Source organism: Anneissia japonica, unplaced genomic scaffold (assembly GCF_011630105.1).
Source record: "Anneissia japonica isolate Jap-2015-1 unplaced genomic scaffold, ASM1163010v1 scaffold287836_len1076198_cov165, whole genome shotgun sequence".
Lineage (NCBI taxonomy): Eukaryota > Metazoa > Echinodermata > Crinoidea > Comatulida > Comatulidae > Anneissia > Anneissia japonica.
Window position 1 is genome coordinate 215,667 of NW_022729021.1, and position 17,257 is coordinate 232,923.

The window sequence follows — 17,257 nt, forward strand, 5'->3', positions numbered from 1 at the left end:
CACATATTCCATAATTATTTGTTTTTAATAAAAGCATACTATGATCTACCTTATCGAATGGACTTGAAAAGTCAAGTAGGGCCACATCAATAAACTTACACTTTCGTTTGTCAAATAGGTCTGTCCATTCATGATACAGATTCGCAAGTAATAACTCACAACATCAACCCTGACGAAACCCATATTGACAATGAGGGATTATACTTAACGCATCCAAATGAGATGTAATTGACGTATGCAGTGTTCCCTCGAACACTTTACTGACTTCATAAAGAGATTAGACTAATATCTTAATACCCCCTCTGCTAAGCCCTTGCTATATATATGTATATATATATATATGTGTATATATATATATATATATATATATATATATATATATATATATATCTACCTCCTATATCTTACAACACCAGCGATAGTTTAGGCTAAAAAAAATGTTGCCCCATCCACCTGCCCCTAACTCACTGAAAAACAAAAAAAACTTTTAAAAGGGTTATTTTTAGCTTCTTTTTTTTTTTACAAATTTAAAACAAAAAGTGAGTGAATTTATCTTTATTTTTTGCCAAATGCCCTACAAATTAGTCTATAGTTGTTGTGTGATGTAAGATATTGCCATTCTAGGCCTCTGTGGGTTATTTTTTATTCCATCTGATAAAAAATAAATAAATTCCACCCGCCCTTATTTATCATTTTTTTTTTTAAAAAGAAGGGCAAACAAACAATTTATTTTATTTGGCCTTATTAGGAAGGACCTAAGCATTGCATTTGCAAATTGGCATAAATCATTGGATGTTTATTGTGTCTGCGTCTACTAAGTTATTCATATATTTATATATAATAAATAATGAAATGATATGAAATGAAATTTAATAACAAGTTCAATGCATACAAGACGAGGAGTTATTCACAGTGTTTAGGAATCATAAATTTTCTGGGTCTATGAATAGACAATTTGTGTAAGTTAACTGTTTTCACATGCTGAAAATAATACATCTAGTGCAATAAATATATATCTTATGTATAAAACTACATGAAATATATGTTATGTTTTGTCATTCTTGATACAACAGACGTAAATACGGCTTTGTCTGAAATTAAATTGTTAAGAAATTACAAGTTTTGTTATAAAGGAAGTATAAAGATGTGAATTGAATTAAGAAGGAAATGAAAATAAGAACGAAAACTGAGATCGATTACAGATTCAATAATTTGAAAAGCAATTTTTTTATGTTCATACATTGGTATATATTTGAATGTGCTTAAATAATATTGTGGATAAATGCGGCAAATGTGGCTTCGCAAGAAAAGAGAAAGGCAATGCTGAAAATCGTATAATATGTATAGGCCTAATGGCTCGTCGCCATAGCACTATTTAAATTCAAGGTATGTGCTTCAAACCCACCGGTTTCAAAGGACAATAATCTGCCACTGTGTTTTGATTGTTATGAAGTTTTTTTTTTAGCATTGTTTCAAAATTGGATATGATTGATAATCTTTCTTGTAATATTCAACATCTGATTCTTCTAACAAACTGTCTGTTATTTCGAATGTCGATATTAGAATACATGAGTTACTTCCACTTGTAAACTTGAACGCCTTGCAACACGCTCGTTGTAAACACATCCGAGAGCAGACAGTCAACAATTCGGTGCCTTCATATAGTTGCAATCCCGTAAGTCTGGATGATGGTCTCAGTTTGGTGAATTTGGCGTATCCATCATATATCCAAGCTATCAAAACAAGTATGGTAAGGATATTTTAATTCTATTAAAGAATGCAGATGACGAAACAAGAAATACACATGCTACGTTCTAATTATTTTATATAGGTATACTATTCTGTTCACATGTTAGCTGTCCTAAATGTACATAGCCTATATTTTGATATCTCTCATCAGGAAACCACTTCCTAATAAAATATTATTCTTGTTCGGTCGATTTGTGAACAAATTACTTTAGATTTTAATTAATAAGATAACAAGTTTATCTTGAATTTATTCGCATGTAACATCAAGTAATTTGGCAATTACAGACGGAACCAAGCTTCATAAGCGAAGGCTCTTTATGAGGCTTAGGGAGTGGAGTTGTTTTTAGTCGTGCTGTCACAAAAATTCAACACTGGACCATAGAGTAAAAGGGCAAGCATCTTAGCCACTAAGCAATACAATTCCACTTGAGGTTTTCATATGAAGTAAGTTTTAAATGGTTCCAGTTATTTAAAAAAAAATTAAATGAATTTTATTTTATTCAATTTTACAACAATTATCATCAAGGGTCAGTATCCGCTTCAATTACATTGCACACAAATACAATAAATGGGGAAAAGATAACCAATTTAAAATGAATTATTGGACCCTATATAAATTTATAGGAGGTGATCCTCTTCCTTTTTGCTGCGTATCTAGAAGGTCAACTGATATTCGGGGTCCCTCTTAACTAAAACAACATAATGCTATTGATAGCGAAGTCTGTTTATGCGGATTAAGGAGCGAAGTTGTTAGTTAAAACAGGAATTGAACACATGACCGTGGGATTAGAAGGCAAGCATATTAACCACTGAGCTATTCAATCAATCAATAACTGACTTGTCTGGAGAATATTAGAATAATTTAAGAACAAAAATGTTACCGAAACATTCAGGTCTTACTTTCGGCAAAAGGTATATCTCTTATTGCTTTAATTTCTGCTTCGTTTAATACATGATCGTACACTTGTAACATGGCCACTTTTGCAAATAAGTCATCATTAGAGCTTCCAAGTTTAAAATAATCGAAGGATGAGGCAAAAAATCTGTGAAAATCAGTAAAACCTATACTGGCAATCTCTCCATTTCTCCAAAGTTTGATGTTCTTACTCAAGCCATCAATTGTAATAGCCAAGAATGTCCAAACCTCGGGCAAAAGCACATGGGCTCGTGTTAGCTGTTGATCACCGTAGAAGACCGTGACTTCTGAATGGTACAAGTTGTCATTTGAATAGGTTTGTTCAATTCTAACACATGCGTTACTATTACCTATGCTCAATATTTCGCCGGAAGAATGTTCATTTGGATAAATATACATTGCTATTGTTGCAGCATTTACTTCGTTATTAAAACTGCTGAGCGAAACGAGTGAGTGAACGGGCTGTATATTGTCAATGCTAAATGTGCTGGTAGAAATCATACTCATAGTATTCAAAACATTAGAAGCACGCCATGAAGTCAAACTGTTCCCACTAAGTTCAACAATCTTGACAGCACCCAGATCACCAACTTTCGTATCTGTAGCTTAAATTGATAAAAGACAATTATTAATTTGATGCCATTTCGAATATTAGTATCATGGACAATGGCAACTTATCAATTGAATGGTCTGATTAAGCCAAATTTCGACAACAAAATCATCAATATATATTTTTAAAGTTTCAGTTGACGTTACTTACACATTACTGATCAATTAGTGTCATATAGGGTAACGTTCATGTAAATGCAGTAATATATATATATATATATATTTCTATAAATGATAGTGACAGTGCTCAAATATGAACCTGTTGTATAATTAAGCGTATCCAGCATTGCCCATCAACCAACGGTAACTTCCTTTTTATTTCAGTTCAGTATAAAAACTAGATGAGGGGTTCGAACCTGCAACATCTCCGAGCTATCAAGGCGAGTAGGCTATCTTACCCATTAGATCATAGAGACCACCTATAGGATATCGTGAAGTTATAACCTCCAGACACGTTCTCTTAATCAACTGACTGGAACGCTCAAACACCTGTCTCTTATACACATCTAGATGTGTATAAGAGACAGGATATTGCCATTCTAGGCCTCTGTGGGTTATTTTTTATTCCATCTGATAAAAAATAAATAAATTCCACCCGCCCTTATTTATCATTTTTTTTTTTAAAAAGAAGGGCAAACAAACAATTTATTTTATTTGGCCTTATTAGGAAGGACCTAAGCATTGCATTTGCAAATTGGCATAAATCATTGGATGTTTATTGTGTCTGCGTCTACTAAGTTATTCATATATTTATATATAATAAATAATGAAATGATATGAAATGAAATTTAATAACAAGTTCAATGCATACAAGACGAGGAGTTATTCACAGTGTTTAGGAATCATAAATTTTCTGGGTCTATGAATAGACAATTTGTGTAAGTTAACTGTTTTCACATGCTGAAAATAATACATCTAGTGCAATAAATATATATCTTATGTATAAAACTACATGAAATATATGTTATGTTTTGTCATTCTTGATACAACAGACGTAAATACGGCTTTGTCTGAAATTAAATACTGCATACATAGATTCTAGGCATCTGATTGGTTAAAAAGTGGGCCATAACTTCAACCATCATTCCTATGACGGAAGTTGAATGATAGTTCATAAATTCCCGGGGAAAAAAGTACTATCACGATAAATGATAGTACTTTTTACATGTCGGATGTAATCTCTTTATAAAGTATAGTTGCTATGCAATTTATGACTGGCACGTAGGGTAAAGTGGACGCGACTTCTACGACGCTGAGAGAGAGAGTGAGAGAGAGAGATTAGCCCTTTGATGGCTTAGGCCTAGGAAGTTGGTAATAGGCCTATTTTCATTACCCTCATGAGTTAGTCAATGTTTGTATACTATTACTTAACTTACCAAGTGGGCATGACGTTCCTACATCTGGAACATCACAATATTCCCAGCGAGTGTCTGGATCAGTGGTGTAACACCATGGTCGGTCTCCACTGCCTGTGTTTCGGCACAGATTGTGATCCCCTATACCGTTGTCGTCGGCGTTGGAAGGCGCATAGCTGTGAGTATGAGGTGATTGTGATGTCCACTTTTGACACACATTACCATTCTCTGTGATTGACACAAGACCTCGGTAGTCGCTATATGATTGGCTGCGACTGCACTCACCTATTAGGTAAAATTTGATATAATAATCATATAATTAAATATATCGGTGGCTACTGCATTACCCAATGGTTGATCTTCCTATCAGCTGTATGTGTACTCCGACAAACAAAATATTCAATATTAGTTTTTAGCCATGTAACCGAATTTGTTTGTTGAGTTTTTGTGGGCATTTAGAGCAACAATTATCGGTTACTAGTGCATTGCCAAATGGTGATTGGTTGCAAACAGACGGTCTTCCTATCTGCTGTATGTTTACTCATACAACATACACTTTTTTTTATCACTTTTTTTTTTATAAGAACCAGTAAAATTTTGCCCAGACTCAGTGTTCCTATTTTTAGCCAATTTCAGGCTCAAAATGTTCTTAATTCGTTCTTATTTTACACACTTTTCAAACATAGAAAATTATTATTGTACAGCAAAAATGGGCCCTGAAAAATGCCCTGGAAAAATTGCCCCGAAAAAAGACCTGGTAAAAATGGCCCCAAATGAGAGTACACCTGATTATAAGGGGTATTACATAGTCACTCCTACATTACTGCACATAAGGTACTGATATATATATATATTTTTTTTTTTTTTTTTGGTTTTTCGAAAACCTCATTTGACATTTTACCTCAGTCTCAATTTGTTCTTATTTTTTAAGCAATTTCAGCCTCAGTGTTATTATAAAATGCATTCAATGAAAGTTTTTACTCATCTTCTTGAGTTTTTGTAGAGCATTTAGAGCAACAACGATTGGTGACTAGCAATGCCATAGCCAGTATTTTAAACAGTGTGGGACGATATCATGGTGGACCCATTTTACGCGTAAATTTAAATAATGTGGACCCATTTTCTTAAAAGTTGTCCCATTTTACGCAAAAATATGAATAATCTGGACCGTTTTCTTAAACATTCACCCATTGTACGCAAAATATGAGAAATTTTGACCCATTTTACACAAAATATGATAAATCTGGACCCATTTTTAAAATGTGGACCCATTCATTATGGACCCAATAGAAAATTGTGTGGGACTGTCCCAACTGTCCTAATAGCTGTGTACGTCATTGGTGACTAGTGCATTACCAAAATGGTAACTGGTTGCAAGCAGACGATCTTTTTATATGCTGTATGTTTACTCAAACAAAATATTTAATCTAATCGTTTTTACTCATGTCACCTTTGCTTATTTAGTTTTTGTTGAGCATTAGAGCAACAATGATGTGAACAATGTATTGCCAAAATGGTAATTGCATGCAGACGATCTTCTATCACAAACACAATAGTTAATACTATTTTTTACTCGTGTCACCAAGTTATTGCTTGTTTAGTTTCTGTAGAGCTTTTGTACAGTTAATGAAAAACGAATTTCGGCAATTGTTTCTTGCACTTACTTATCTCCGGTTCATCTTCATTGTATACGCGGATCTCACATATGCTCAAATATTTTGTGTGTTCCGGATGCCACAGCATCAAATATCGCCCAGAAATCGGCTCATCGCAAGACAGATCAACAATTGCGCTTGTTTCTACTTGTTCTGTAGAAACAGACATTCCACATTTTGTTCCAGTGTCCAAAGTCGCATCATCATTACCAATTCTAACTTCAGTTCCTACTAAATTGCTAGAGGATGCTGTAATGAAATACGGTACATTAAAATGACATTAAGCTACAATTACACTAGACACGATTACGAAACGACAACGACACGATACAGATGCGCGCAGTGTTGAGGAATAAAAACTACGCGATGATATGTCGTTGTCGTGTCTAGTAAATCTAGCTTTAAACATGTTTTTTTATGACCTGGTATTCTTGTAAATGACGGAGTGGGTGTGTAAGAAAGAAGGTTATGTACACTACCTTCGCACTTTCACATTAAAATGTAGAACGTTCAACGTGTATGAAGGGAGACTGACTAATGGTCTGACAACCCGATATCGACGGGCCTCTCACATCTAGATGTGTATAAGAGACAGCCTATACCGTTGTCGTCGGGTCTACGAAGAATGGCAGATGTGTATAAGAGACAGGTGTGTGTGTGTGTGCATAAAGTAAACTAAAAAAGTACAGTGAACTGAACAACAAAACGGATGCAAGAACAGCAGTGAGGAACCGTACGCACTACACCTTATTCTTCTAAAACATTACGTAGTGCCTTACCTGGAGGTACAAATTGTGATCCCGTTGTCGTTGAACATTGTTGATCCCTGTAATCTACGCAATCTCTACATGCACAGTGAGCATCACTAAACCCACAATAATTAAACGGCGAACAACACGAGCATGGACAAATTGCCACTTCGCCATTAGGGGCAAGAAAACCGGGTCCACACCGGAAGTCTTCCCGATAATTTTCTAGGAATGAATAAAAGGTGTTATTAATTTGTGATTCTGACTGGTTGCTACTAATTCTCAGGGACTGCTCATTAGACCACATTGAGACCACTGTTCCGTCGGGTGTGTAAAGAAGACCCCATTTTTAAAGAGTTATTACTCAAATAATTAAAATATATTATTTCGCTTGACCCCTCCCACTTCCCGGTATTCAACCCCCAGCCCGCTAAAGATTTCGATCCGGCCCGCGTGACATTGCTAACAATAAATCATTTTTCCGGCTGATTTTCAGTACTTAGGCCCGTATAGGAAAAGATTATCTATTAAAAAAAAAAAAAAAAAAAAAAAAAAAAAAAAAAAAAACGACCAATATTCTAGCATTGTCACCAATTAGTATCAGTCTTGCTTTTTGTGAGTGTAGCTCACTGTATCTAAGAGTATTGAATTGGGGAGGGGGAGACTGATGAGAATAAAGGATAAGGTGAGGGGCGTTGGTGATGCGTTTTCTAACCATTGGCGACAGCGGATCCAGGGAGCGGACTCGCCCAGGGGCATATCATTACTTTTCCAGTAGGAGAGTAACATTTCCAGCCATCTAGAGGTGACTATTTTAAAAACCTTGCCATCTTAAGGTTGGGGCTTTGGAAAAATTTGGCCTTTGGGGGATACCGCGTCCGAGAATTTCTATTTTTAAGTACTATTTTAGGTAGATTTGTTTGTGTTGGGAAAATCAGTAGTACTTGGGGCGCAATTTATTTTTATTCTCCGCCCTTCACCCTTACATGAATGGTGATTCCCTCATTTTTTCCAACTAAGGCTTATCATGGTTGATGTTGAAAAACAAAGGTTACATTAGGCATGCATTAGGAAGACTTGTATGCCTATATAAACGTGAGTGGGTGGGGCTGTCAATTTCTGAAGTGGGCCTACACCAATGGCAGATTCAGGAATTTACAATATTGAGGCCCGGGAGGTACATTCGCAGATGGAGGATCTGTACCACCATGGTTGGGGTTGAGGTAAGAAAATTTGTGATTATGGCACCCCTAGCTGGCCGGAAATTGCAATCTCACTCAGACTTCAAATTGAAATATAATTTTCTTTATATCTACCTATTTTTTTAAATTTATATCTGTATTTTGTGCATAAAATACATTTTTATTTCTCCCCGAAGATTTGTGGGTTTTTTTCTCCTGACGGGGGAAAGAGAGCTCTCCCCGATGGGGGTCCCACGCTGGTGACACCCTTGTGAAACTGGCCACCAGCCTATAAAGCTTAAATATCTGTCGTCTAAACTATAAACATAATTTAAAATAATGTTGCGTTATGCAAGTTAAATTTCGGAACATAATTATATTTATTTCACATTTAAGCTGACCTACAGGAACTTTTTTAATGTTTTTACTAACGCCCTCTGAACATTTTTTTTTACTCTTATATCCTATTGGCCGATTCCTGTCTATTTAACCTCTGCCCAAGGCCGTAGCCAGCTATTGGGACAGTCCCACACAATTTTTCTAATGGGTCTACGAAGAATGGCTCCACATTTTTAAAAATGAATCCAAATTATGCCATTTTATGAATAAAATGAGTCCACTTTAAAAAAAAAAAAAAAGCCTAAAACGAGAAACATTTTAAGAAAATGGATTCAGATTTGTCATATTTTTGCATAAAAGGAGTCCACATTATTTGAATTTACCCTTAAAGAGGGTCCACCCTGATATTGTCCTGCACTGTTTGAAAGTCCTGGCTACGGCATTGCTACTGCCTTGTCTTTTTTTTTACTGTTGAATTATAACTTGGATTGGATTTGTTTTCACCAAGGATAACCCACGATAGTCTGAGGAAGACTTATTGCCAGTGGGGTCCTTCTGGAAAGTATGGCGTTACCTGTTTTTGTTTTCAAATAAATTTTATGGCAAAGCAATTCCGTGTCTGAGATTGACACCTACATACCTGGCTGAACTCGATTTATAATCGTGACTCTGGTGATGTTGTACTCCTTCTCCAAATCAATGGTAAGCCATTCATTAGCACTCAACGCTGAAATAATAATATATTCCGTTTGCATGGTATAGAGTAACTTTGCTACAGTTAGTCTTCAATTTGTGAACATGTTTATCATGTATTTGTCAAATAAAATGTTAAGAAAACTCTAATAAATGCAAATTATGTAAGAGACGATTAAGATAGGAAATGAACATTGAACAAAATAATGAGATCAGCATTAATGGATAATAGGCCTATAGAGTAAAGTTATGTATATGGGAATTTCAATGGCGGCGGATGACGAGTGAAATTCAAATGAACAAAAGTAACATGTGATTTAATTGAAATTAGTTTTACCTGAGTGAAAACAAGATGAACTCATCACGGAATAATCGTCTCCATCCGTAGCTGCCTTTGCTGGGTAAGTGTCACCGTACATTGACTTCGAAGTGACGTCTTTCTTGTACGATAGATATGCTGAGATACAATGTTATAACAATTCAGCCAAATGACGGTAGGCACAGTCAGTTGGGTAACGACGAACTACGTGGATCGAGGGCGAAAGAGTGCTGGGCCATGCATTTTATAGTAATCGATGACGAGTGCAGGGGCAGATTTAGAGGGTGGGGGCTGGCCCTGGCCCTCTTTTTGGGAGGTAAAAAAAGGACCCCCTATGACAGTGTTGTCTCGATCAGCCCAACTTTGCCCCTCATCTTCCCTTTTGGACATCTCTGGATCCGCCCCTGGAGTGTCACAAAAAACTAGTCTCGAAAGTGACCGCAGAGGGGCCCCCTTCAAAGTAGAATATCAACAATGCCGTAGCCTTTTATATTACTCTGTTTCGAATTTTCATTGAATTCTAATGGGTCTTTACTTTGTTATGCTCTATTAGAACTGGCTGTATTCCTACTTTGAAGTCTTTAGGAGATTGGCTTTCCCCACCAAAACTAGAATTATAGGCGTTACACCTGAGTATACGTATTCACTATAAGGCACTCCAGAATTGATTTACATTCTTCATTCTTCCATCTATCCTTCCCTTTCATTCATTCATTTTTCTATGGCAGTTTTAATCAGATATACAAGCACTTTTTACCAGTTTTCGACAGGAAGAAGAAATTTAACACGTGCAATTTTTATTTTGTTATAAATTGTCAGCAGTTATTATCTTTTTAACGTGCTTATAATTATTATCTCTGTTTTGCTTAATGGCCAGCTTCTCCATAATGCACTATAGGCCTACATTTTCTGGTGAGAACAAAATCAAATGACACTTACAAGCGGTTGCATTATGCCTCTTCATAAGTAAAAATATATAAAGAAATCCAAAGATAAAACGCATCTTAAATACATACGTGTCTGTTTCTGATTTCAATTACTTGAATTAAGCGTTGACGGAGGATAAGAAGGCTTTTAAATTTGGTATTTCTGCAGCCGATCGATATTGATTGTACATAACTACAGTATTGTTAAAATGACTTTTGTGTATGTTTTCTAAAACATAATATTATCAATATGATCAATAATCAAATTCATTCGTGACAACGGTAGCTGCCTGGTTACGCATACTGTATATCAAGTCAGCAGGGGTGAGCTTGAACCGTGTAAAATATAGTGAAGCAATTTGAAATTTGCAAACGAAACGAGACATGGAAATTGTATTGATTTGCAGAACAGGGAGAAGGCGCAGCGATTTCCATGCAGGTTGTGAACCTCGTTGTCGAGGGTTCGAATAACCACACGCTGATCATTCTCGACCGCCCATGGTTTATTACCCCAGCTTGCATTGATGACGGGTTGTGAAGTGGATCTCCTATGTTTCAGTCCTAGGTGTGAGCATGGCTTATAAATCAAATAAATGTAAATATTGTGGCCGCCTCTCATCAATATTGATGGTAAAAAAACTTCAGTTGAGCAGGCCCAAATGTTTTGTTTCGGTGGTTGTTATACAATTTTTTTTCAGACCTTAAGTTTCATATTTTAATGATAATAGTGTTATATTATTTTCATTTTTCTGTTGTTCCGCTGACTAGTCTCCTACTAACTTATTTCCTTGATAACATTCTGCAATTTCCTGTATACTGTATCTCGCCAGATGATGTGTTTATATTTGCTCTGTGTTTTCAATTGTAGGTTTGCGTGTTTAAGCATTTTTTCTTGGTCATTCTATGAGTTAGCTGATTCTGATTATGATTCTTGGGTAAAGCTGAAGTCTCCTATAGTAGGAGTGTACATGTAGTTTTAAAATAGTGGAAAAGGTCCACCACCGTAGGCTACCAAATTGGTCTTCTCGATAATGTCACGTAACAACGTTTACTGCTTTGTGGCACTGGTGAGCAGTCATGTAGGCCTAAATTGTAATATGACTGTGCTCCCTGGTGTTATAGCCAAATTACTTGGAAAAAGGAATGGCGTTTGAGTGGCCGAGAAACTATGAAACATTAAGTTTGCCATTATGACCAAATACTGATTATTGGAATAAATGTAAATATGATCTAAAATAACAAAAAAAGGTCTGAGCAACAACAACAACAAAAAAAAAAGTATTAAAAAAGGGAATAGAAACAACATATAATTTATTCTGTGAACATACCCCTAACATATAAACTTAATAGGATTAATAATACAATTAAACCAGATAAAGAGTCAAAATATTGAATTCCAACGTATAATTAGTAAATCTGGTATTCAGATGGCGATAATGATATGTTAGTGATACATGATGGTAGTGGATGATGATCATGTTGTCACACAAAGATTACTCAATTACTGTTACGATGAGTAATGATAACAACAATGATAATGATTGTAATGATTATGATGATGATGAAGGTCGATATTAAGTTTTTTTTAAGCATCCTCGGCCCTATTTTCTAGCACGCCGTGAAAACACTAACAACAAATAACAACAATAAGTAAATTATATTGTATTTCCTGAGCGAATACTAAATTCATTATTGCTTGTCCTTGCAATAAAGCTCCAGTGATAACTTTGCTGGTGAGTTACCAATGATTTACTCCTCATAATAATGTGGGGTGAAATGAGATGGATTATTTAAGAGCATTGGCATTATACCCCATTATAAGAAAACTAAAGAAAGAGATCCAAAGAAGAATGCATCTTAGTCTACATGGTACAAATGTCTGTATTATAGACATAATTGTTTGTTTTTTTTTTACTAGGTTTATGTGAACCATTTTATTTTTTTGGATTGGATCGAGCTTTGGCAGTGAAGTTTTACAGTGGTTTTACAATCAGCGATCAATATACTGTACATTGTATGTGACTACAAACCTGAAATATTTAATTATCGAGCAAATACTAGAAGGCACCGCCACGGGATGACATTTATCCCCAGTCATTGCCAACATCTTCCTCGAAGAATTCGAACAGCTAGCTCTTCATCCTGCCACCCGACAACCAAAATTTTGACTCCGATACGTCGATGACACACTCATCATTTGGCAGTACATTAAGGTGTACCAGATGGTTTTCTAGATCGACTGAATTCTCAGCACAAAGCAATCATGTTTACCGCTCTTTACCTTTTCTTGATGTTTTGGTGACCAGGCAGAAAACAAACTCATACCAACAGATACTGTATTTAAACAAACGCTCGTTTCACCATCCATCCATCCACCAAGAAGAGAGTTTGCTTAAAAATTTTCAAACGCAGCAATAGGCAAGATGATACGAAATCCATAAAGTCTGTATATTTACCATATTTGGGACAGCTGTCACATCGTATTCAACACATTCTACAGCAAGCCGATATTAAAGTGTTGTATAGTGCACCCAACCGACTATCTTGGAAACACACAAGGATAAACCACCAGCACAGAGCCAGCCAGGAGTTTATTCGGACTCCATGTGAATGTGGAAAGGTTTACATTGGTGAAACAGGATGATCTCCATACAGGGCTCAAGGAACACCAAGGCCATGGGTAGGAGAGGGGAACAACAAAGTCATCTATAGTCATGCACACCCTCAGGCAACAACATCGTGTATGTTGGGATATAGCCGAACTGATAGCCACTGTACCATCTTGGCGTTCCAGCCGGACAAAAGAAGCTATAGAAATTCACAAACACGATACAGTACATCAAGATATCGGCTTTGTCAACAGCGTTATTTGTTTGTACATGTTTAATCGCACCTAAACCAAGCGACACACTTCCCACCACACTGGAAACCAATGTTTTGGCTTTCCTTTTACAAATCTAGAAGCAATGATACTGTCTTGGCATTCTAGCCCAGTATGCCCATTTACATTTCTATTGGTGGAGTGTTTTTGCTTTAGCTGAATCGGTAATCCGAACTCTTTCTACAAGTTCTCGTAATCTCGAAAGCTCTGATGAGGGCGGTATAATAGAGGCAGTAGAGTATATTGGCCCTAACGGCCGCCCATACAAAAAAGATCTATTAATCAATACGAGTGTTTCTAGAGATCGGAACTAAAAATGCACAACCAATCACAACTGCAGCTTTGTTTCCATACAATCACTGGACGCTATCGCCGACGCATGGCCCTATCGTAAACCCGCCGTGCCAACCCTTTATGTACTTTCTACGCATGCGCTACAATTTTGCGTCGTAGTAAACGCGATCGAGTGTTTGTAAAAAAGGAACGTAATCTTTCAAGCAAGAGGTTTTCGATTTTGACGAACTTTTAAGCCGGACACTCACTGCGTCGTACGACCGTCGCACGACGAATCCACATTTGCTTCCGGCGAGCGATAGACGACGCAACGCCATCTGCTGATTGTTAGTGGCAATCTGAACGGATCCTTATTAAAAAGACGATCCGTTGGGTCCACGTCTTCGCGTGCGTTCTTCGTCGCGTTGCTGTCGCCGTCGCACGCAGTGAGTAACCGGCTTTAGAATATGCGAAAACCGATATTATTTTCGTGATAATGATATCTTGCATCAGAAAAAAACAAAGTTTAAAAGAAAAAAAAAATGAAAAACTTCAGAAGATTACGACTACGCACGACCACAGGCTGATTGATACAATAGTAGGCCTAATAAATGGATTCTAGTAGTAGTAGGAGTAGTAGTAGTAGTGGGAAGGCGTAGCCTATGTCTGCTCCAGCTAGCACTACAGGACAGTTTTTGCTAGGGCCCTAGTACAGTATTTAGAGACCTGGGCCCACCTTAATTGGCTAGTCCTAGCTGGACCGTCTAAAACTGTATCTGATCTTTTGGATGCCAGCGTCCGCCCTGTGGTATTGAAAGTTAAACATTCAAATAAAAAAGACTTAGGCAGCATAGCAACTTTTTTCTGTCGTAAAAAAATCGCTTCACTCATTCAGACTCGAAAATTAGTTTGTGTGATCAGATGACAGTAGGCCCTACTTCTGTCCATGGAAGAAATACTCGACATAGGCCTAGATTGAGTTTCTTTTCTTTTCTTTTTTTTTTTCTTTTTCTTTTCTTCTCAGTCGCGTTTACGACGCAAATTTTTTTTGCACAGCAGGTTGAATTGGTTGAAGCTCGGTTTCCATTGAATGGCTAACCCTATCGTTGACAGTGGCCGACAATTGTCAGGAAGGCTGAACCTGTTCAACTTTGCCGATTACGTTGCAGACGAATCAGGAAGGCACCCCGATTCGTCTGCAAAAGCATCGACAAAGTTGAACCAGGTTCAACTGTCGGCAACTGTTGCTGATAGGGTGAGCGATTGTATGGAAACCAAACTTTACGAAAGGGCCACATTTATTATAGATCTATGGCACGCACGTAGGCACCGTGTGTGTATGTATGTAATAATATCACAGGACATACGACTTGTGTATGTGTGTGCGTGGTGTTTGGGTCTATGCATGTAATAATATTGTGTATATTATGCCTGCTTAGTAATAATAAACAACAAACTGTAAACAAAGTAAATTGTGAAATATAATGGATAAAAAGAATGAAAAAAATAGAGACAAACGTAAACCAATCAAGTTTTGTAAAATAATCCTTTCCTTTTTTATTTTGTATTCACACATCTTGTATAATATACACATCAGTTCTCACCTTACATTCTAACTTAATACGCCTTCCTGAGCATTTGATTCATCTAGACTCTGACGTCACATGTTATCTTTAGGTTCGCAATTTTTGTTTTGGCAGTTATGTAGATAAAATTAAGTGGTTCTCACAAAATGTTGCGTCAGTATGTATTTGTACTACCTAAAACCCATCAATAATAATCAACTAATTTTAGACATTCTATTGTATTTCTTTAAAATATTCATTGATGCATTATAAATGATATTTTGATCAATTACTAACTTGTGATGACTGTATGAAATCGATACTTCTGTCTTCGAACGGCTGGTAGACACGTGACACAGCAAGAAAGTTTGTCTTAAACAGCCGGCGAATGCAAATCGTATTATAGTTTTAAACGCAGTCATCATAAATCTTACATTTTAATCTTGAACTTTATAAGAAACATTTGTTAATTTTCTTTTTTGATATGTGTTTTTTTTTTCATCTGTGAAGTACCTTTTGTTTAATTCTTTTTAATGTAGGCCTACAACATTTATCGCAGATTAATATTGAATAGCAAATGTTGGCGAACTATTACTATTTATTCAATGTTTTCTTAATTGAAAACATTTTGAATTTTTAAATGTGCATAGTTATATGCCTATGATCTATTTTTGTTTTAAATATGGCGCAATATAATATTAAATATTTTAATTCTTTTTATCGATTGGTAATATGAGACGAAAATAATGAGTATTATTATGTATTCTTTGTATATATCTCGTTATTACCTACAGGCTTGAATTCTCGGTTTATACAAAATATATTATTATAAACTCAAAGTTCACTTCATGCATCTAATCTAATATTAGAATAAGTCCACAATACATCGTTTACTATCCAACTAAATTGCCTCACTAAAAATTCCTTCCCAAACGGAATTGCATATATTGTTGCAGTAGGTGTTGAAGGCAAATGTGATTTCGGTGTTTACAGTAGGATTGCGTGCAAGAATAATATAGAAATGAAATCACGCAAAAAGATACCATAATTGTGTGCACAGGCATTTACTACGCATACATTTTGCGCATGTGAGTATCGCTTAGTTACGTACATGCGTACAGCATTAGGACTACTAAAACTGGTGTCCATCCTCGGTGAGTTGTTGAAGGATTCGGAATGAGCGTGATTGGTTGATTGGGTTAGTATGGCTGTTTTCAAACCCGCCATGGTATGGGTGAGTATACTGGATCTGTGCGGCAGTTGGCAGCTGTATGCAAGCACTTTTGTCAATTTCAATAAAATCGTCACTGTAAGAATGAAACAAACAAACAGTTAATGAGAAAACATAATAAACACCCATTTGTCTGATGATCACCATTAAGCGTGCAACTCTTTGGCTGCCTCTCTCAACAAGCAACTTTTATATGTTAATTTAACTTCATTCTGATGTTCTTCACTACGTTATCATCTTTATTCATGCCATTCTTTCTTCTTTACAATTACAGTCAAATCGATTCCTTAAAAATGCAATGTCATGATGTCTGTTCAAATAGCTATGGTTCAATTCCCATTTATTTAAAATACAATGCTTCAGAGTTGTTGACTCCCTTTATATAGTAGATTGCATGTTAGCAATCGTTTCACTGAAGATGGCCAAGGATTTGCCGAAACATGTCTGTTTTATACCGAGTTTTGATAATAAAATTCATTAGGCCTTGCCTATATGGTATTGAGTTTGAAAATTATTGTGGTATTGTTAAGATGTATTTGCTGTCTGCTACTACACAGAACACACACACACATATATATATATATACTGTACATACATATATACATACATACACATGTATATACATATATATACACACATGTATATATACACATGTATATTTATTTTTTTTATTTTATTCATTCAGGCAAAACAATTAACAATATAAAACATTACAAATACAACAAAAAAATCTGAAATTCACAAACAAATGATCAGGTAAGCCAGGGGGCAGCAAAAGCGGAACCACTGTCATCTTAGAGATGTGCTACTCCCAGC

The 17,257-nt window shown here is 36.1% G+C and overlaps 2 protein-coding genes across 4 annotated transcripts in view; both read right to left on the reverse strand.

Moving 5' to 3' along the window:
- Positions 1 to 889: 889 nt before the first annotated feature.
- Positions 890 to 10,653, reverse strand: LOC117114612. Its single transcript, XM_033258301.1, has 8 exons — positions 10,505 to 10,653; positions 9,584 to 9,703; positions 9,194 to 9,280; positions 7,064 to 7,258; positions 6,294 to 6,533; positions 4,651 to 4,914; positions 2,650 to 3,270; positions 890 to 1,733 (listed from the first exon to the last, which is right to left on the reverse strand). The coding sequence occupies exons 1-8, from the start codon at positions 10,566 to 10,568 to the stop codon at positions 1,462 to 1,464; spliced, it is 1,863 nt and encodes a 620-aa protein (XP_033114192.1). The 5' UTR covers positions 10,569 to 10,653; the 3' UTR covers positions 890 to 1,461.
- Positions 10,654 to 15,172: 4,519 nt separating this feature from the next.
- Positions 15,173 to 17,257, reverse strand: part of LOC117114620 (PDZ and LIM domain protein 1-like) — a 6,222-nt gene continuing 4,137 nt past the window's right edge. For all 3 annotated transcript variants that reach the window (XM_033258309.1, XM_033258310.1, XM_033258311.1), the window contains exon 5: positions 15,173 to 16,517. In XM_033258309.1, coding sequence (XP_033114200.1) covers positions 16,343 to 16,517 — 175 coding nt within the window. In that variant the 3' untranslated portion in view covers positions 15,173 to 16,342. The remainder of the gene's footprint in view (positions 16,518 to 17,257) is intronic.

What these genes read in the sequence shown, in the direction of transcription:
- LOC117114612 (XM_033258301.1), bottom strand. Translation starts at nt 10,568, where the DNA reads ATGCGTTTTATCTTTGGATTTCTTTATATATTTTTACTTATGAAGAGG. An exon ending in GAGGCATAATGCAACCGCTT is followed by an intron (nt 9,704 to 10,504) that starts GTAAGTGTCATT and finishes ATTGTATCTCAG; the next exon opens with CATATCTATCGTACAAGAAA. An exon ending in TTCATCTTGTTTTCACTCAG is followed by an intron (nt 9,281 to 9,583) that starts GTAAAACTAATT and finishes TTATTATTTCAG; the next exon opens with CGTTGAGTGCTAATGAATGG.